The following is a 19,320-nucleotide window of genomic DNA, read 5'->3' as shown; positions in this document are numbered from 1 at the left end:
TTGTTTTGCCCTCCATGTGGGCATTCCTGTAAGGAAAAGTTGGAGAGAGAGAGCCAATTCAGTGGATGGTGGTTATTAGGAGACCATGATTGACCAGTGGAGGGCCAGTGGAGAGAATTTGGCCAGGACACCGGGGATACACCCCTACTCTTTTCAAGAAGTGCCATGGGATTTTTTATGACTACAGAGAGTCAGGACCTCGGTTTAAAGTCTCATCCAAAGGACAGTGCTTTTTTACAGTAGAGTGTCCCCATCACTATACTAGGACCCACACAGACCACAGGGTCACTAACACCTCTTCCAGCAGCAACCTAGTTTTCCCAGGAGGTCTCCCATCCAGGTACTGACCAGGCTCAACCCTGCTTCAATAGGCATCCAGTCTTGGGCTACAGGGTGATATGACTGTGGCCACATTTTCTTACTTTTTAAAAACCCAGGGTTCTGCAGGGTAGCAGTCTTTACAATTAAAGTGGCCTCAAATAAACAATCTCTAGTAACTGCATTATCTGTATTTATTTATATTATCTGGTTATCACAAAAAGCAGAATAGGATAATAAAACGAATAAATAATAATAAACCTTTTATTAGTTTGCTTTTTACTAGTTTTAATTTTTTTATTTTATGTTTTAATCTTAAAGTTCTAGCAATTTTGTTCTGTTTTGTCATTTGTATTTGTTATTGTAGGCCTTTTTTAAATCTATGTAGTTTTTATTTATGTTTATTCAGATTTTTGCTTTAGTTGTTTTAGCACATCAAGTTGCACTAAATTCAAATAAGAAATGTTTCAATGGCAACTAGCTGACATAAAAAGTTTAACTTCGTTATATTTTATTTAAGTTCATGTTTACACCACACGAGGGCGCTTAATGTGTATCTCCGTGACAGGCGTCGTTTCCTTGGCTCTAATATGAAAAATAACGCAAATGGTCTTCTGTTTAAACGATAAAAAACTCGAATGCGGTAATAGGTAAATATGGAGCACCATTCATGTTTAGTTTACATGTTTAATGTGATATTTTTGCTCTGTATGTCTGCGGACGCCCCGCCCACCGCTCAGTCTCTGCAGCACGCGCCGTCTCTCACGTATGCGCATCCGCCCGCCACTGTCAAGGTCACGTGCAACCGCGTGCGGAATTCCACACTTTCCTCATCCTGACGTTACATCCATGCAAGCTCACTTCTGCTTATTCATAGTGACTAGGACGTGCACCTTAATATCCAATAGGAGGCTATGAAAACGGTTTATGTTAAACAACTGAATCCCAAATGCGTGCCGTGTGAGCACGTGTAAATTATTTTGGGATCGTTGAATTAACAAACTACATGTCATTTTTTGTTAACCTAGTGATTTTTGGTCACAATGCTTTTATACAGTATCTATGGGGAAAACTGAACAATAAACCAAAAATAAATGCACACTGGATGCATTTAATTAGCAATGCTTTGAAAAATCACAATTAACCAGTTGCCCTCAAAACGAAGGTTTGTGTTTATCCAATGGTCTTTTTTGGTGTCTTTTGCGCATAATGTAGATGATCTTTAATACTGCATCTGTATCATGACACGTGGTCCTTGCATCCTTTCAAGGAGCTTTGACACAGAAAACAACTTTCAAGGGGAAACTTTAATTAAACTGCTCTGGTTATCTTGTGAAATGTACAATATAATAAGATGTCCACATAACGTAATTTTGCATAGAGGATATGCATCCTTTACAGTTTAATTTTGCATTTTGGAAGTCTAGCTAACAGATCTATATAGCACCGAACTGCGCTTGTTTCAGGCATGTTATAAATCTCCCCTCTGTGTCCTTGTATAGTATCGTTTTACCCAGTCTCCCATCAGCGTTTTCATAGCATTCGTGATAGATTGCTCGTATACGCTTCTTTAAAATTATCCCATGAACACGGCGTGACGTCAGGTTGCCAGGGCGACAGGCCCCGGTGGCACGTGTCTGGTATAAAATGGTGCAGCATTACGCGGAAACTGAGCAGAAGCCGCAGCAGCATCACTGAAGAAGGTGAGTTCTTCCTCATAGGCTTACATCGTTTTTGTGTCGAATCCATAGACTGTCATACACATATTAAACATTTTAAAGATGACATTTAGCTTTGCAGGATGTTATTTGCTGCGTTTGGGCTTGTGGGGAAGTTGTTACATAGTCCGCAAGTTTCTGCGTGATGCACAGATATGGAGGCATGGTTCATTCATTCATTTTATGCGGCTTTGTGCAAATATTCATGTGTTTTATTTCAGAATATAAAAAAAACCATACCCATGACATTTTAGTAATTTGTTATATAAAAATGTTGAAGAATAAGCAGCGTGACGTGTCTTGCTGACCGCCCGCGATGGGCTCATTGCGTCATATCATTCCAGAATGTACCATCTGCTAAGATGCTGCGAAAGAGGGGAGTAAATATCATTTAATACATTATTATTTTTTGAATAACTTCTCGAAATGCGACCGTGTGTCGTTTGAGCGCATTTTTTGGAGTTGCTATTTCAAGTCAAATCGTTGTTATATTTATTCGACATATAGACATTAACAAATAATGAATGAAGATGGAACACACTCCCCCTTTTTGAACATAAAAGCTACCGTTTGCGCTCTAATGCGTTTAAAAGCGGATAAACACAGAAATAACGTCCGACCCAAAGGACATCACGCGCATCATGGAGGTCGAATGAGCTGTGAAGGTCAAATTATATAATGCCTTGTGATTATTCAACAGGTCTTTCTCATAATAGTTGCGTTTTGAATGCTTTATACGAGAATACGAATATGCCAGAGCTTCTACCTATATTTTAATGTAAAAGTGGACAGGACGCATGTTACACGGCGAGCATCATGGGAGATTTTCTCCCTCATGTACGTGACTGGACTCGTGTTCGATGCTGCAGTGGAGAACATGACTCAGATCTGAAAACATTGGGTAACATGCGCAATAATGAACTTCAGAACTTACTTTAGTAATTTCCTTCAAATTCCCCGTTGAATAAAACACATGAAACCAGCTTAAGGTGGTTTACCAGTTTTAGCTGGTTTAAGGTGGTTTTCAAGCAACCGAATGACCCACCTGAACAGCTTTGGTCTGATTTGTTGTTTTCAGCAGGGTATGCATTATTAGCAACCATTATGCTGTGATCATTTGAAACAAATAATGGCATTAATATATTCTGTAATGCTTAGATGTAATTTGAAGACTGTGGGATGAAATATAATATATGAGTATGCAAGGCCGCATCTCCATCCCTCCTTCATTGACCTGCAGTTTGACTCTGCAGTTGCCACTGGCAACCTGAAGGGCCTTCAGGTGTTCATACTATGGAGTTGGTTGAAAAATAAACCAGTACAAATTTAATCAGGAGTTTGATGTGCTGATTTATGCTTCATGACATCACAAGCAGCATGTGATGTGCGTTGGTTTGACATTTCTGTCTACATCATCAAAAGTGTCCAGATGGCAGGCAGATTAGACCGTTGTACAATGAGCAGTGATTTCACAGAATGAAATCTTGAATTGTGCATTATCAAAATAATCTGCATGCATATTGCATGTTTAATGTTACAGAAATTAGCTACAGTACAGTCATACAGTCTGCGCATTGTACAGAGGGTGTTTTTTTATCTGGGGTTTTACAGGCTGTAATTAGCACCCTTGAAAGAATAATTTTTACAGTAAAAATAGCATTTCCTTCAACAGCCAAGAAAGGGAGCAGTGGGTTACAGTGTGGGGTAATTTAATTTTATTACATCATAGCTGTTGCACTGCAACTAAAGCCAAATGTGACCGTTGGCACACAAATAATGGCCCTAATGTTAGACATTTATGTGCTGGACTGGTTAAAATGCTTATCTGTTCCCTAAAAACATGCTTTCCTCTGTTGCGACTGCCTGATTGGAATGACGCAGCACTTCTTCAGAATGCCTTATATGCAAACCTCTAGACATGCAGCACTTCTCTATTATTTTTTAATCAATATTGTATTAATAAAAACACATCCATAACTGTTTGTTATGTCTTTAGTTGCATGCTATTTTTTTGGCAAAGTGACACTGATAAAGTTCCTGTTTCATTTTATGCCACACAGCATTAGATATTTTCCACTCAGATGACTGTTTGCGTGTCCCAGGAAAACTGTCCCGGTTATGCCCGTCTGTGTGTCCTTGTTCTGTCACATTGGGTGTTTTTGCTGTGAGGAAATGGCTTATTGTTGGGTCAGAGGAAATGCATTCCTCTCGTCTCCAAAAGAGAAGGTGTGGCATTGTGGTTTTTCAAGACTTGCTTCCTACTGCATGAGGATATTGAGCAATTCTGCCAAATGAGAGCAAAATGAATACAGAGAAACTGAAACAACGTGATATAAATAATACAATTAATTCATATAATAATACAAAAATAATAAGAGGCACAATAAACAGTTAATCAACCAAATAACATAGTTTAACTGTAGGCCATATATGGTTGGCAGGAGCATTATGGGTAGTGTAGTTCTTCAATAGGGATTCAGCAATTAAACAAAATTTTTTTAAATGAATTGAAATTACACTGATTTGTGGCTCCTACAGAAACAAATACCTTAGCTTTTAAGTCGTGACCAGAAGAGTTATTTTGATTAAAAAGACATTTTGAAACATTCTGATTCAAAATTACTAGGTCAAAATAAAATAGGGTGAATTTTGATTTCATGCCAACTTTTAACAATGGAATTTTTACTTGATTGTTGAGCTCTGTTGATGCGTGATCACAGGTGTGTGCGTATTATCCAATCAGATTATGGAGCTAGAATTAATAATCATTTGAAAATGAACATTTAATGTGTAGTGTCATGTAACACTAAGACTGAGAGACGCTAAACAGAACAGTAGGGGAATTGAATAGCGGATAAACACAGAAATAACGTCCGACCCAAAGGACATCACGCGCATCATGGAGGTCGAATGAGCTGTGAAGGTCAAATTATATAATGCCTTGTGATTATTCAACAGGTCTTTCTCATAATAGTTGCGTTTTGAATGCTTTATACGAGAATACGAATATGCCAGAGCTTCTACCTATATTTTAATGTAAAAGTGGACAGGACGCATGTTACACGGCGAGCATCATGGGAGATTTTCTCCCTCATGTACGTGACTGGACTCGTGTTCGATGCTGCAGTGGAGAACATGACTCAGATCTGAAAACATTGGGTAACATGCGCAATAATGAACTTCAGAACTTACTTTAGTAATTTCCTTCAAATTCCCCGTTGAATAAAACACATGAAACCAGCTTAAGGTGGTTTACCAGTTTTAGCTGGTTTAAGGTGGTTTTCAAGCAACCGAATGACCCACCTGAACAGCTTTGGTCTGATTTGTTGTTTTCAGCAGGGTATGCATTATTAGCAACCATTATGCTGTGATCATTTGAAACAAATAATGGCATTAATATATTCTGTAATGCTTAGATGTAATTTGAAGACTGTGGGATGAAATATAATATATGAGTATGCAAGGCCGCATCTCCATCCCTCCTTCATTGACCTGCAGTTTGACTCTGCAGTTGCCACTGGCAACCTGAAGGGCCTTCAGGTGTTCATACTATGGAGTTGGTTGAAAAATAAACCAGTACAAATTTAATCAGGAGTTTGATGTGCTGATTTATGCTTCATGACATCACAAGCAGCATGTGATGTGCGTTGGTTTGACATTTCTGTCTACATCATCAAAAGTGTCCAGATGGCAGGCAGATTAGACCGTTGTACAATGAGCAGTGATTTCACAGAATGAAATCTTGAATTGTGCATTATCAAAATAATCTGCATGCATATTGCATGTTTAATGTTACAGAAATTAGCTACAGTACAGTCATACAGTCTGCGCATTGTACAGAGGGTGTTTTTTTATCTGGGGTTTTACAGGCTGTAATTAGCACCCTTGAAAGAATAATTTTTACAGTAAAAATAGCATTTCCTTCAACAGCCAAGAAAGGGAGCAGTGGGTTACAGTGTGGGGTAATTTAATTTTATTACATCATAGCTGTTGCACTGCAACTAAAGCCAAATGTGACCGTTGGCACACAAATAATGGCCCTAATGTTAGACATTTATGTGCTGGACTGGTTAAAATGCTTATCTGTTCCCTAAAAACATGCTTTCCTCTGTTGCGACTGCCTGATTGGAATGACGCAGCACTTCTTCAGAATGCCTTATATGCAAACCTCTAGACATGCAGCACTTCTCTATTATTTTTTAATCAATATTGTATTAATAAAAACACATCCATAACTGTTTGTTATGTCTTTAGTTGCATGCTATTTTTTTGGCAAAGTGACACTGATAAAGTTCCTGTTTCATTTTATGCCACACAGCATTAGATATTTTCCACTCAGATGACTGTTTGCGTGTCCCAGGAAAACTGTCCCGGTTATGCCCGTCTGTGTGTCCTTGTTCTGTCACATTGGGTGTTTTTGCTGTGAGGAAATGGCTTATTGTTGGGTCAGAGGAAATGCATTCCTCTCGTCTCCAAAAGAGAAGGTGTGGCATTGTGGTTTTTCAAGACTTGCTTCCTACTGCATGAGGATATTGAGCAATTCTGCCAAATGAGAGCAAAATGAATACAGAGAAACTGAAACAACGTGATATAAATAATACAATTAATTCATATAATAATACAAAAATAATAAGAGGCACAATAAACAGTTAATCAACCAAATAACATAGTTTAACTGTAGGCCATATATGGTTGGCAGGAGCATTATGGGTAGTGTAGTTCTTCAATAGGGATTCAGCAATTAAACAAAATTTTTTTAAATGAATTGAAATTACACTGATTTGTGGCTCCTACAGAAACAAATACCTTAGCTTTTAAGTCGTGACCAGAAGAGTTATTTTGATTAAAAAGACATTTTGAAACATTCTGATTCAAAATTACTAGGTCAAAATAAAATAGGGTGAATTTTGATTTCATGCCAACTTTTAACAATGGAATTTTTACTTGATTGTTGAGCTCTGTTGATGCGTGATCACAGGTGTGTGCGTATTATCCAATCAGATTATGGAGCTAGAATTAATAATCATTTGAAAATGAACATAGTGTCATGAGTGTCATGTAACACTAAGACTGAGAGACGCTAAACAGAACAGTAGGGGAATTGAATTTACAGAGGTGTGGTGTGTGTGTGTGTGTGTGTGTGTGTGTGTGTCATTTGATCCAGGTCTAATTGGAGACAGCAGGCTTTTGGCAGGAAACCAGTTCTCATTGACTCATTGATCCACGTAATTGATTTCGTCGTCCAAGTTTTCAAATAACACAAAGAGGGATATTCACATCTATTAACAAAAATGCATAGTGGCAAAATTTGCGAAAGCTTTAAAGAATCAGAAGAACCAAAACCAAAAGAATCAAAAACACAAACAAAAGAAGTCAGAGGAGAGGAAGGGAAACCAAAGATGCCAGCATGGCCACTGTTTTCCAGCACTGAATGACCTTGTCAGCATGCACCCAAATCAGTGGCCACTTTGTCAGATGGTGTTTGCAAAACAATAAATAATTTCTGCACCAGCAGCACCTGCATACAGCCATTTTGGCTTGAAGCTGAATCTGCAAACTGTCGTTTCATGTGCAGTGCATTTTGGTAGTCCTTAACAAGTCTGCATAGAATAGGGGACTTAGATTAGGATTACTCAAGCAGGGCAGGTGCAGTACATGGTTCACTCAAACACTGGCAGATTAGGAGATTACAGTCTTCAGTTACACATCACCAGATGCAAGGTCGGTCTGTCTTTATGCATGCTGTGACAGACTGAGCTTCCTTCTTTCATCATCACAGTATGTTTCTTGATTTTGTAACATTACAATTGCAATTGCTAGCACTTTCCCATTTACTTGCTATAGATGGAGTTGAGACCTCATATAGATTTGCCCTTGGGCATCCAATATGGCCGATCCAAAATACAATGAATAAAAATCCAACAATTACATAATTTTTTAAAACATAATTTTATGAAAGCTTGACATTGGCATTAAAATAAGTCGCCTTATTTTCTAGATAGACATCAACCTTCATCTCTTTTCACATTGCCCTTGAGATAAATGCCCTGATTTCATTCAGTCTGGTGGTGTGGGCCATTGGCTGTAGTGCATTAGCTTGCATTTGAGTTCAGGGTCAGCGCTCATCTTGTACAACCAGCATTACACAAATAAAGAAATGTCAAAAAGCAGCTGATTGCTAATTCAAATGGTGTTTTACACTAACTGAACTGAGTTTGATCCATCTGAGCGAGATGGTTTCCGTGGTCACAGGCAGGCATTTGAACTCGTTTTAGGTTGATTGGTCAAGGTGTCGCATTGATTGGTTGCTGTATTCTGAGCCTGAGGGTGATTTTTCAGTATTCATGGAAACTGCCATGAATTGGGAGATGGATCGTTCAACACCTGGAAAATAAAACGCAAATGAAAAACTTCCCATATGCTCTCCCCTATAAAATCTGCTGCCGATGTGTCCAACTCTAGGTCATAACCTCATAATCGCACAACCTTTTGCCAATTTGGATTTGACTTCAAATTGACTTGCCAATTTGAATAAAACTTAGCACTGAAATGCGAAGAACAGCATATGCGTTTTTCTGCTTCGTGCATATTATAAAAAAAGCCAATTAGGTCAGGATTGATTTCCATTTGCAAACCATAACAGAGTTCTGATTAACCATATCCCAGACCCAGTGATATTTTAGTATAATTGAGATTCTATTCTAGTTTTTATTAATATTTTGAATCTTTTTTTAATTTCAGATTTTAATTTTACTGTAATATTAGGGTTTTAGTAATTTTATTTCAGTTTTAGTTTAAGTTATTCTAGTACATCAATTTAAACTAAATGAAAATGAGAAACGTTGCATTGGAAACCAGCTGAAATAAAATACGTTTAAGGATTTTCTTTAATATTTTACTACAGTTAATGCTTAATTTAATTTCAAATAACACTTTTTTTTTTTCATTTTAGTTTTAGTTAATTAAAATAACCCTGCCCAGACCATCTTTTCAAGCAGACCGTGAAGGTCATTTTTGGCCATTTCAATGGTGCACAGAGACAGAAGTGGCAGATGAGGTCCAATCAATGGTGTCTATGGGAAAACCTGTTCATTTGTCTCATTAATGACCGTGTGCATGGTTCTGCACTACTTGCCTTGATGAAAGCATAAACATGGACTCAAAACAAACCATAGATCACTAAAACCCAACAGATGAGATGTTCTCCATCAACTAGCCACATCTATGGGCTTTTAGAGGGCTATATTTTGTTGTGACTACACATATACGCACTATAACTCTGTTAGCTAAAATGTGTTTATATTTTCAAATGTCAAACAAAGTATAATGCATTAGAGCCACTCCCTTGAGTTATTTTGCACACAGTCTTGGAGTGTTTGAAATACCGCAGTAAAGTAAATCACAGGGATGTTACTTTACATCTAGCTGTATAAAGAGCGACAGCAGAAATCAACTCATTCTAAACATTTCTAAAGCCTAAACTGATTTAGACTGCCAGTTTGTATTAAAAGGTAGAACTAAATCAACTAAAACACTTTTAACTGAATTTATTTAGTTAACTTTTGCATTGTAATTTCAATTAGTAAGTCACATCCCCGTTTCATATGCACACATATCCATTTCCAGTTGCAGTTAAACATCCTCCTCTTCCTTTTTGTACTTCTTAGGCATTATCCATATATGGCATAATGTAAAAATATTTGATTCTTGTGCAGTAGTCAGGCTCATATTACGTGAGACCCATCCTCACACACATGCTATTCACTTTGAGAATAGAGAAAACTGCAAACGATGTCGGACATGTAACAACTTGTTGCATATTGAAGCCCACAGTGAAGATTGTTTGGCAATGCATGTACATTCCCCCTTTCACTGCACTGCCAATATGTCAGCAGCTTCCTGTGTGCGCATGAGGAAGTTGAAGGGCAAATTGTTAAGTGCATGACTTGCTGCCCCTGTTCTGCATGAAAAGAGAAGAATTAAAAGCTGTCTTAACACAATAGATATTCTGCTCTGCCAGGTACAAAAACTGCTACACATTATTAAACACTTGAGTTCAAAACAACAGTGAAAATAACATTAATATAAAGTTATATTATACGTTGTAAAGTTGATGCAATTGTTCTATAAGCCTGCTTTGTTTTTGTCTTCTATTATTTCAGGTTCAGGACCACAATCCATACTCTTTCAATAATGTCTGATCTTTGCGTTGGAATCAATGGGTAAGCTCACATCTGATCTGTCATGATTAAGGTTGTAATATATGATTAGACAACATAACAAAATATTAAATACTAAATGCAAAACTTGAGTCTATTTTTGACAAAGGATTTGTTCCACAACCTGGTGAGCCACCTAAAAATGATACTATACCTAATGAACAGTGGTATAGATGGTGGACGAAGCAAGATGAAGATCAATTCTGAATGAACTTAGAATTGATTCAGTACCTGAAAGTACTAATAAAAGAGTTGATGAAAAGCTAATAATGTATCAAATTTTAAAAAATGAATAATGAATAAAATTAAATAAACAAATTGAAACTATTAGTAAAAAAAACACATATTTCTTTACCTGCTTGTCATGTGACCATTAACCAACATTGGAGAACTGTAAACATGCAAAAGTGTTATTAAATATTACCTTCAATTCACAGGGGGATTTCAAGTATATATTTTAGGTAAAAGGAGTTTGGCTGACAAAAAATCTCTGATAATGAATCTAATGACAGTTAAATCTAATTAAATAATTGACATTGACAGTGCTTTGTACTTTTAAGTTGCTGACTATGAAGAACATTCAAAGTTGGTCTGATTTTCTTTTTCCCTTAGATTTTTTTAGAGGCAGTAAACAGCAAGGCATCTCACTAGGTTTTGGGACAGAGCTAATAATTCCATAAATAGAGATTGTAAAATGCAGATAGAGAGAGAGAGAGAGAGAGCGCAAATGGCCTGATTCAGAATGATTACAAGAGCTTAAGTCTCCATCCACACAAGCACGTACACACACTCCTGCTGCATAGACTTTCAGGCAGTGTGTCTTACCAGTCAGATATCAACTGAAAAACATGAATTATTCACTTTACCTTTCAGTAACAACATGTAGATATTTCCTTGTTTTGCCCAAAGAAATCACACAGTCCTTCAGTGGAATTTTCCGTCGTGTTCCTTGTAGGCAGACAGATGCGTGGGAATGAGAGGCATCTTTCAAAATAACAGATACAAGACAGATTGTGTCATTATGAAACATCTTAAATAACTCTGCTGTGTGTTTGTGTAGATTTGGCCGCATTGGCCGTCTGGTCCTCAGGGCCTGCCTGCAGAAGGGAATTAAAGTCACCGCCATCAACGACCCCTTCATCGACCTGCAGTACATGGTGAGATTCACTGAAGCAGAAATGATGATTCTTGGCATTGTGTAAAGCAGCAGCCATGTTAATCTCACCTATAGGCCTGCACTGCATAGTGCTTTTTTTAGCATGAGATTTTAAACGCTTTCAAAAATGCAGCTTTTGCTGTGAATTTAACAGCATATTTTAGCATCCATGCTTAAAGTTAAAATAAAATTGGCATACTTACTGCATATTCCTGGTCCTTCATTGGTACACAACATTATAAAAAATATATATAAAAATCCAAACATATTAGTAATAGAATTTATGCTGCTGAAATTATTTTCCTAATTGTCACAAATCTGTCTTATTTTTCGAATTGTTTTTAAATATACATTTTAAGTTATTTTAGCTTAAAAATAAACTTGCTTTTTGTGAGTCCTATCTCTATCAAATGAATCCTAATCAGATAATCTCAAAATTGAAATCATTTATATTGCTTTACAGGTCTACATGTTCAAGTATGACTCCACTCACGGCCGTTACAAGGGAGATGTGCACCAAGAGGATGGAAAACTGATCGTTGATGGTCAAGCCATCTCTGTGTTCCAGTGGTACGTTTTTTTTTGGTCTTATATATGTAGTGATTTTGCTTTCGCCAACCTAGGGAGGTGAAATAGTGTAGTGATGGGTACTCACGTCACAGATGGCAAGAAAGAATGGTGGGATATCTAACTTGTAGAACCTCTTACTGTATTATCAACACAAGAAAGACACAAGTCTAATAAAATAAATTTTATTAACAAAAGATAGACAAGAGTAATCGACAACTACTAAATGAATACCATAAATGAAAAAGGAATAAAGTGCATAAGATGCTATTATTTGTTATCAACTGCAATCAACTATATAATATCTAAAGTAAGTTAGAAAATCATGTATTGATAATATAAGATAATGCCACGGTCTCTGGAAGAGGTTTCGATAAGTGATAGTTACGTTCTCTGTGGTCGAGTGAGCAGTCCGATGGCGGTGACTTCATCCACTGGTTGTGCTGGTAGCAATGCAGTGGGGAAAGGAGCAGGAATCCGTTTCAACAGCCTTGAACACGAAGCACTGTGGGATGCTGATCTCCTGGAGCACCAAAGGGTCCTAAAATCTGGAACGCAGACGTGGCCTTGGAGTAGGTGCAGAAGGTCCTTAGTCTGGAACACGCAGACGAAAGTACCTTGAAGTGAAGGTTGCTCACCGGAGCTTAACCTTGTTGCAAATGTCTCTATGTCTTCTGCCTCTCGAAGAAATTGGTGAATCCGGTGCTGCATCTGCTGTTGTCTCGCTGGATGAAGACTCTGACGTAGAGTATCTCTTTCCTCGCAGGAGGCTCAGAACATGGTCCCATCTGTTACAGTCTCACCTCCACAGGCCAGAGACTCAGAACGTTGAATGTATCTGTTAGTGTCTCACTGGACGTGCCGGAGACTCAGAATGAATGTGTCTGTTGCTGCCTTCCCGGTAGTGGTACACAGGCTCAGAACAGGTTGAGTCTGTTAGTGTCTCTCCCCTTACAGAACTGAGACTCAGAACTTGATGTTTCTGTTGGACAGTTTGCTTATGTTAGTCCACCAAGATCCAATCAAAATATAGCAAACCTTTGTCCACTATTGTGGTCAGAGGGAGGCCCCACCATAAACTGGGCCCTGGAATGTTCTACTCACTACATATATCATAGTCGCCCGTCAGGAATGTCTCTCTGTTAGAATATAATTCCAACCTTGACGCATAGACTGTACTGATTGTACTTTACTTTATAGTAAACACTGTCATATTAAGAAGATTTGTACATCATACTGCACAGTATATACTGCATACTGGGCACTATTTTTGAAAAAAATATTGTAAACGGTAGAGTATCCACTAATAGGTACATTTTTTTAACTTTGCATGTTTAATTCAACGAGTAGCATCAAATTATCACCCAAGGAAAAATATGGTTACTGGTTATTTTTAATCCAGTTTTAGAAAAAAAAATTATGGTTAAAAAATACTTCAAAAATAGTATAAGGAGCATGATACTATGCTATTTCAAACATAGCCTGTAGTGTTGTGCTAATTCTTTTTCACTGTTGTACTTAGTATGAAGCCTACTGAGATCCCATGGGGCGATGCTGGTGCCTTGTATGTAGTCGAGTCTACCGGAGTCTTCCTCAGCATTGAGAAGGCCTCAGTAAGTCTGCGCTTCAGCAGGATCTGGAATGTAAATGTATAGCATCAAATATTATTATTATGATATTTTCTGATATTTGTCCACTCTAGTTTCACATCCAGGGCGGCGCCAAGCGTGTGGTTGTGTCCGCCCCATCACCTGATGCTCCCATGTTTGTGATGGGAGTCAACCAGGACAAGTATGACCCCTCCAGTATGACCATTGTCAGGTGAGCAAACCAAGTCCAATCCATGTCAGCATGCAAATGAAATGCATGTGAAATTTTAATGCTTGTGAAAGTAACTGACCTCATTGATTAGTTTTGGTGGAATATTAGGAAATAACCATATTAGTGTGTGTGTGTGTGTGTGTGTGTGTGTGTGTTTTGTTGAAAACATCACAGCAATGCATCCTGCACCACTAACTGCTTGGCTCCCCTGGCTAAAGTTATTCATGATAACTTTGGTATTGAGGAGGCCCTCATGGTAAGTTGATGCCTGGCGTGACGTGAGTCCTACTTATATTATATATGCACAATTGGGTCCAAAAATCATTTTGCAACTATTCTGACACAGTGATTTGAACTAAGACAAACATTTAACATCTGCTTCTTAGAAGTAAAGACTAAAAAGAAACCAAAAAGCATGACATATCATTGAAACAACAGTTTTAATGGGCAACATGATGTGTGAAAGTTACGTTTGGACTTAAAACCCTGCCTATTTACTTTAAATGTAATTAAAACTTAGCATTTTGCAGTTTAATAATCACACTAAGACACATCAGGATTTTATCTTGATTAGTTGTGTAGCACTAAAATTTATTTATCTCTTTACTCTGAACACTCATTTTCAAAAGTTTGGAGTCAGTTTACTTTAATTCAGTAAGGATGCTGAATAAAGGTATCAAAAAGTGACAGTATATTTAGAATGTTACAAAAGATTACTACTTCAAATAAATGCAGTTACTTTTTTAACCTTATAATCATCACAGTATCTGAAAAATAAATATCACAGTTTTCACAAAAATATTAAGTAGCACAACTGTTCTCAACATTGATAATAATAACAATTTTTTTCTTGGGCACCAAATCAGCACATTAGAATGATTTCTGAATGATTATGTGACACTCAAGACTAGAGTAATGGCTGTCTATGTGTCTTTCTCATTGTTTCTTCACAGACCACAGTCCATGCCTACACCGCTACACAGAAGACAGTGGATGGCCCCTCTGCCAAGGCCTGGCGCGATGGACGCGGCGCCCACCAGAACATCATCCCTGCTTCCACTGGTGCTGCCAAGGCTGTGGGCAAAGTCATTCCTGAGCTTAACGGGTCAGTGCAAGACAGATCAAAAAGACAACTGATCAATCTTGAAGTCGATTGGAGAATTTTACCATCTCTTTGTTTTGTAGCAAGCTGACTGGTATGGCATTCCGTGTGCCAGTCGCCGATGTGTCCGTTGTTGACCTCACCTGCCGCCTCTCAAGGCCCGCCAGCTACGCTAACATCAAGGAGGCTGTCAAGAAGGCCGCTCGTGGTCCAATGAAGGGAATCCTGGGATACACAGAGGATTCAGTAAGTGCTAACAGTAAAAATCTCACATGCATATTTTCATATATAATAGACAGAAATTGGAATCATTTAATTTGTGTTTTCGTTTAGGTTGTTTCTTCTGACTTCATTGGTGACACTCACTCTTCAATCTTTGATGCCGGTGCAGGCATCTCCCTCAATGACAACTTTGTCAAACTCATCTCCTGGTAAGCTCAAAAACAACATGACTTAAAGGGACAGTCCACCCAAAAATGACAATTCTGTCATCATTTACTCACCCTCGTTTCATTCCAAACCTGTATGCATTTCTGTATTCCATGGAACACAAAAGAAGATATTTTGAAGAATGTTGGTAACCAAATGGTTAATCTGTTGACTTCCATAGTATGGACAGAAAATGCTATGAAAGTCAATGGAAACTGAAACTGTTTGGTCACCAACATTCTTTAAAATATCTTCTTTTGTGTTCAGCATACAGAAAGTAAGTCATACACGTTTGAAATGACATGAGGGTGAATAAATGATGACAGAACTTACATTTTTGGATGGACTAGACCAAATAATCACAATACATTTCCAATGTTTTTGTTGGTGATATAAAACAAAGCCTCACTATGAATATTGCGATGATTTCAATTTCTAAAGACATTTCTAGTCACAGATTATAAATATGACCGCATTCACACAGATGTTTTAATAGTGTCTTTACTTTCAACTTCAGTGGCAAGGAAGTACAATTCAATTCTGTAAATCAGTTCAAATGGTCTTTTTCAGTTAATTGATTCAAAACTGTCTCCCCCATATCATATTACTCATCTGATTTTATTTTATTAAAAAATTAATATAGATATAATTTGTTGTTTATTGTCATTCATTGTTATATTAGTGCATATAAATACAAAAATAATTAAATATTATTCCTTATTTTTATAATTTATAATTATTTATTTAGTGAAAGCCCAAAATAATAGCTAAATATGTCAAATATAGATTTTTTTCAATTTTTTTTTTTCCATTAAACATTTTGACTGTTAGGTCAAAATTAATATTTTCAGATAAAATACAGTGCATAAATATTGAGGTACATTTATTGTCAAATGTAAAAAAAAAAAAATCAAGATTTTTAAACCATATAACCCAGCCCTAAAAGCAAAAAAAAATGTCTGCAGAAAAAGCAGTGGTCTAATCTTCTTTTGTCTTTCTTTCTCACAGGTATGACAACGAATATGGCTACAGCCATCGTGTTGCTGACCTGTTAGTGTACATGCACTCCAAAGAGTAACTCACCAAGTTTTGTGACCGCAGAAAGGCCCTACCATTCCTTTTTTTCAATGCACTCATTTAATAGCTGAAGCCATAGCGACAAGCCTTAGCATTCCTGTTCCCACCTACGAGACGTTCGTCTCTGTAGACGTCTGTGTGTGCGTGTTAGTTTCTTTTGACGGTATTTGTGTCAGTGTCACTTCACAGGCATTGCTGTAGTTGTTGCCATTCTGGGTGTACTCACGTTGTGTTTGTGTAAAGAGAATAACTAATACAAAGTTACATGAGGTAAAAGACTACTGTAATGCAGTTTAAAAAGAAACTAATTAAAGTGTTTGGAAAAACAAATGTGTTCCAGATCATTCTGTCTCTTGAAAGGTGTACTTATATGCATCATGGTAATAGTTTATCCCTATAAAGCTTACTGTGTATTATGTTTGAAACATGAATTTCTAAGGACTCTAAATTCTGAAGATGATCAAACCTTTGCTGCACACTATCTTCTACAAAATCTTCTAATCGTCTACAGACTTCTATCGAATAACTTTTATATTGCTAGTAAAATTTCAAGATGAACATTTACCAAACTGAAGCAACTTAGGGTTACTTGATTATCCATATATATATATATATATATATATATATATGTATGTATTTTAGAATAATGGTAAGAATAGATATGAGTTAGAAATGATACAACAAACTTCTGAAGGAATGATTATTTGTTCAACTCTCAATCATCACTGTGTTTCACTACGTTATATGTTTTGTCCACCACAATTAAAACTACTGATCATAAAACCAAGCATGCAAATATATTAATAAGACATATTATTGGGAGATATAGAGTGACAACTGGTATTTATATGTAGTATATGTAAGTAGTTTCACACTATAAAATCTTACTGATTTATGCTGCGAGCTATCAGAATTTCATCTTACTTTTTGCCCATATAAATAACAACTGCACTAAATCGCACATTTTTGCTCAGTTCGGGCCTCTAAATAAAGTTATGGTGTTTTTTCCCCTCAAGATGAGCCATATGTGCCATGAAAGCCTGATGTATCAAATATGATACATCATATTTGCATACAGTAAGTGCACAAACTATACGACTAGGGGTATAGTCTGAAAACTATGTAAATATAAAATCGCATAGTCGGACTATAAAATTTCTCCAGTATTTCTCTCCTTATGGACGGACCACTTCGTGTTTCTTAACTACTGAATATTCAGGCATCCTACTCTTTTGACATACAGCTTTTTGCACAATATATAGCAAGGACGTACGAATATTAGGGCGTATCCTGCATGAAAACTAGCCATTTTAATAGCTGTGTATTATATGTTTAGAGTGAAAACCACACCCATTGCAGCATTACAAGTAGAAAAGTCAGAAATGCCATTATTTATAAGACAGAAACTAGCAATGGCATACTGGGTAAATCTACAGGGACAAAGAGATAATCATCCTGTAAGGGAAGTTCTGAATGATTGCTGGGAAATTTTAAATGCAACAGGTAAAGGCTTTGCATGGAAAATAAAGGAGTGGGTAAATGAAGTTGGTCTAGAGTCAATATCATTTGCCCCAATAAACAGAAGGGAAATGAATGAAGTGGTTAGTTTAATTACATATGTATATGAGTATATAAAAAATTCATACTACTCATTTCTTCAAATATTTACAGACAGGTGAAAGAGTAAAGATACTGGAAGGACAGGGGCTGCATTCTATGTTCCAGAGTTTGAGGTGAGGATAACAGATGGTGCATCAGTATATACAGCTGAGATGATAGCTATTTTAATGGCACTAGAGTGGGTGTATGAAGTTAGACCTGATAAAGTAATAATATGTTCTGATTCAATGGCAGTCCTTATGAGTTTACAATCATTGGAAACAAATAGAACTGACATTTGAACTGAAATCATGATTAGGTTATACCGTTTACGACAGATGAGAATAATAATTCAATTTATGTGGGTACCAGCACGCGTGGGAATTCAAGGTAATGAGGAAGCAGACAAAATTGCCAAAGAATCAATTAAAATGAAAGAACCAAATATAAACATTGCACTCAGTAGATCAGAAGGAAAACATTTTATTTTAGAAGCATGCAATAGGAAATGGCAGACAGTTTGGGACTCATGTCATACAGGTCGACACTATTACAAGGTTCAAAAAACCATAAAGAAAAGCAAAATAATTCACAACTTAAGTAGAAAAGAACAAGTTATTTTCACACATTTACGAACAGGACATTCAAATCTAAATCATACTTTACACATTATAGGGAAACATAACACGGGTCTATGTGATGTCTGTTTAATAGAGGAAACTGTAGAGCATGTTATGAAGATATGTAAGATATATGAAATAGAAAGGAGGATTCTTAAGGAAGAATTACAAGCAGTAGGATGTCAGGAATTTACTACAACCAGCTTATTAAATGACGGTCCAAATTCAGGAAAACAAATACATGCAGTCATGAGATTTATTAAGAATATTGGGTTATATAATAGGATATAGGAGGGTTTGTTCATTGTTTTCACACTCCATCACAGTAGGTGGCGATATGCACCTTTGAAGTTAGTTCGCAACTCGCCATTAAATCAAAAGAAGAAGAAGAAGCTTTTTAGCGTGAGACGCGGAACTACAGTGAGATAGAGAGCGGTTCCGCTCGGACATTTAACATTGATGCGCCGGAGGATTTTGTGACCTGCTCCTGTTATTCAAAAATCCCGATTTTGTTGGTAAGAAAACAGTCAGTCTTTTAAGTAATTAACGGTAGAGGTATTAAATTAGTTCCAGAAACAAATGCCTTGTATAATAAGTTATATAATAATTATATGTCGAGTATTTTCTCACGAATTGAGCACGCTGTGTGATACCGATGTAACGTTATTAGATGTGGTGTTTTAACACGTTGACG

General features: G+C 36.9%; 2 protein-coding genes across 2 annotated transcripts in view; both read left to right on the top strand.

Moving 5' to 3' along the window:
* The first annotated feature begins 1,933 nt into the window (after positions 1-1,933).
* LOC107686531 (glyceraldehyde-3-phosphate dehydrogenase 2-like) lies at positions 1,934-16,588 on the top strand. Its single transcript, XM_016483569.1, has 11 exons — positions 1,934-2,021; positions 10,199-10,258; positions 11,316-11,412; positions 11,875-11,981; positions 13,501-13,591; positions 13,681-13,799; positions 13,974-14,055; positions 14,753-14,904; positions 14,985-15,147; positions 15,235-15,332; positions 16,339-16,588. Exons 2-11 carry the CDS (start codon positions 10,230-10,232, stop codon positions 16,406-16,408), a joined length of 1,008 nt encoding a protein of 335 aa, XP_016339055.1. The 5' UTR covers positions 1,934-2,021; positions 10,199-10,229; the 3' UTR covers positions 16,409-16,588.
* A 2,469-nt stretch (positions 16,589-19,057) lies between these two features.
* LOC107686556 (transmembrane protein 147-like) overlaps positions 19,058-19,320 on the top strand; it is a 10,716-nt gene continuing 10,453 nt past the window's right edge. Inside the window, exon 1 of the mRNA XM_016483606.1 lies at positions 19,058-19,141. The gene's annotated coding sequence lies outside the window, so the exon portion shown is untranslated. The remainder of the gene's footprint in view (positions 19,142-19,320) is intronic.

Source organism: Sinocyclocheilus anshuiensis, unplaced genomic scaffold (assembly GCF_001515605.1).
Source record: "Sinocyclocheilus anshuiensis isolate Anshui unplaced genomic scaffold, SAMN03320099.WGS_v1.1 scaffold389, whole genome shotgun sequence".
Classification (NCBI taxonomy): domain Eukaryota; kingdom Metazoa; phylum Chordata; class Actinopteri; order Cypriniformes; family Cyprinidae; genus Sinocyclocheilus; species Sinocyclocheilus anshuiensis.
The sequence above is the reverse complement of the archived record's forward strand: the minus strand, read 5'-3'. Positions and strand labels throughout refer to the sequence as shown.

Bases quoted from the DNA above. Each gene is read 5' to 3' on its own strand.
- LOC107686531 (XM_016483569.1), top strand. From the start codon at position 10,230: ATGTCTGATCTTTGCGTTGGAATCAATGG. The intron at 13,592-13,680 runs GTAAGTCTGCGC...TGTCCACTCTAG, and splicing joins TCAGCATTGAGAAGGCCTCA to TTTCACATCCAGGGCGGCGC. The intron at 13,800-13,973 runs GTGAGCAAACCA...AAAACATCACAG, and splicing joins TCCAGTATGACCATTGTCAG to CAATGCATCCTGCACCACTA.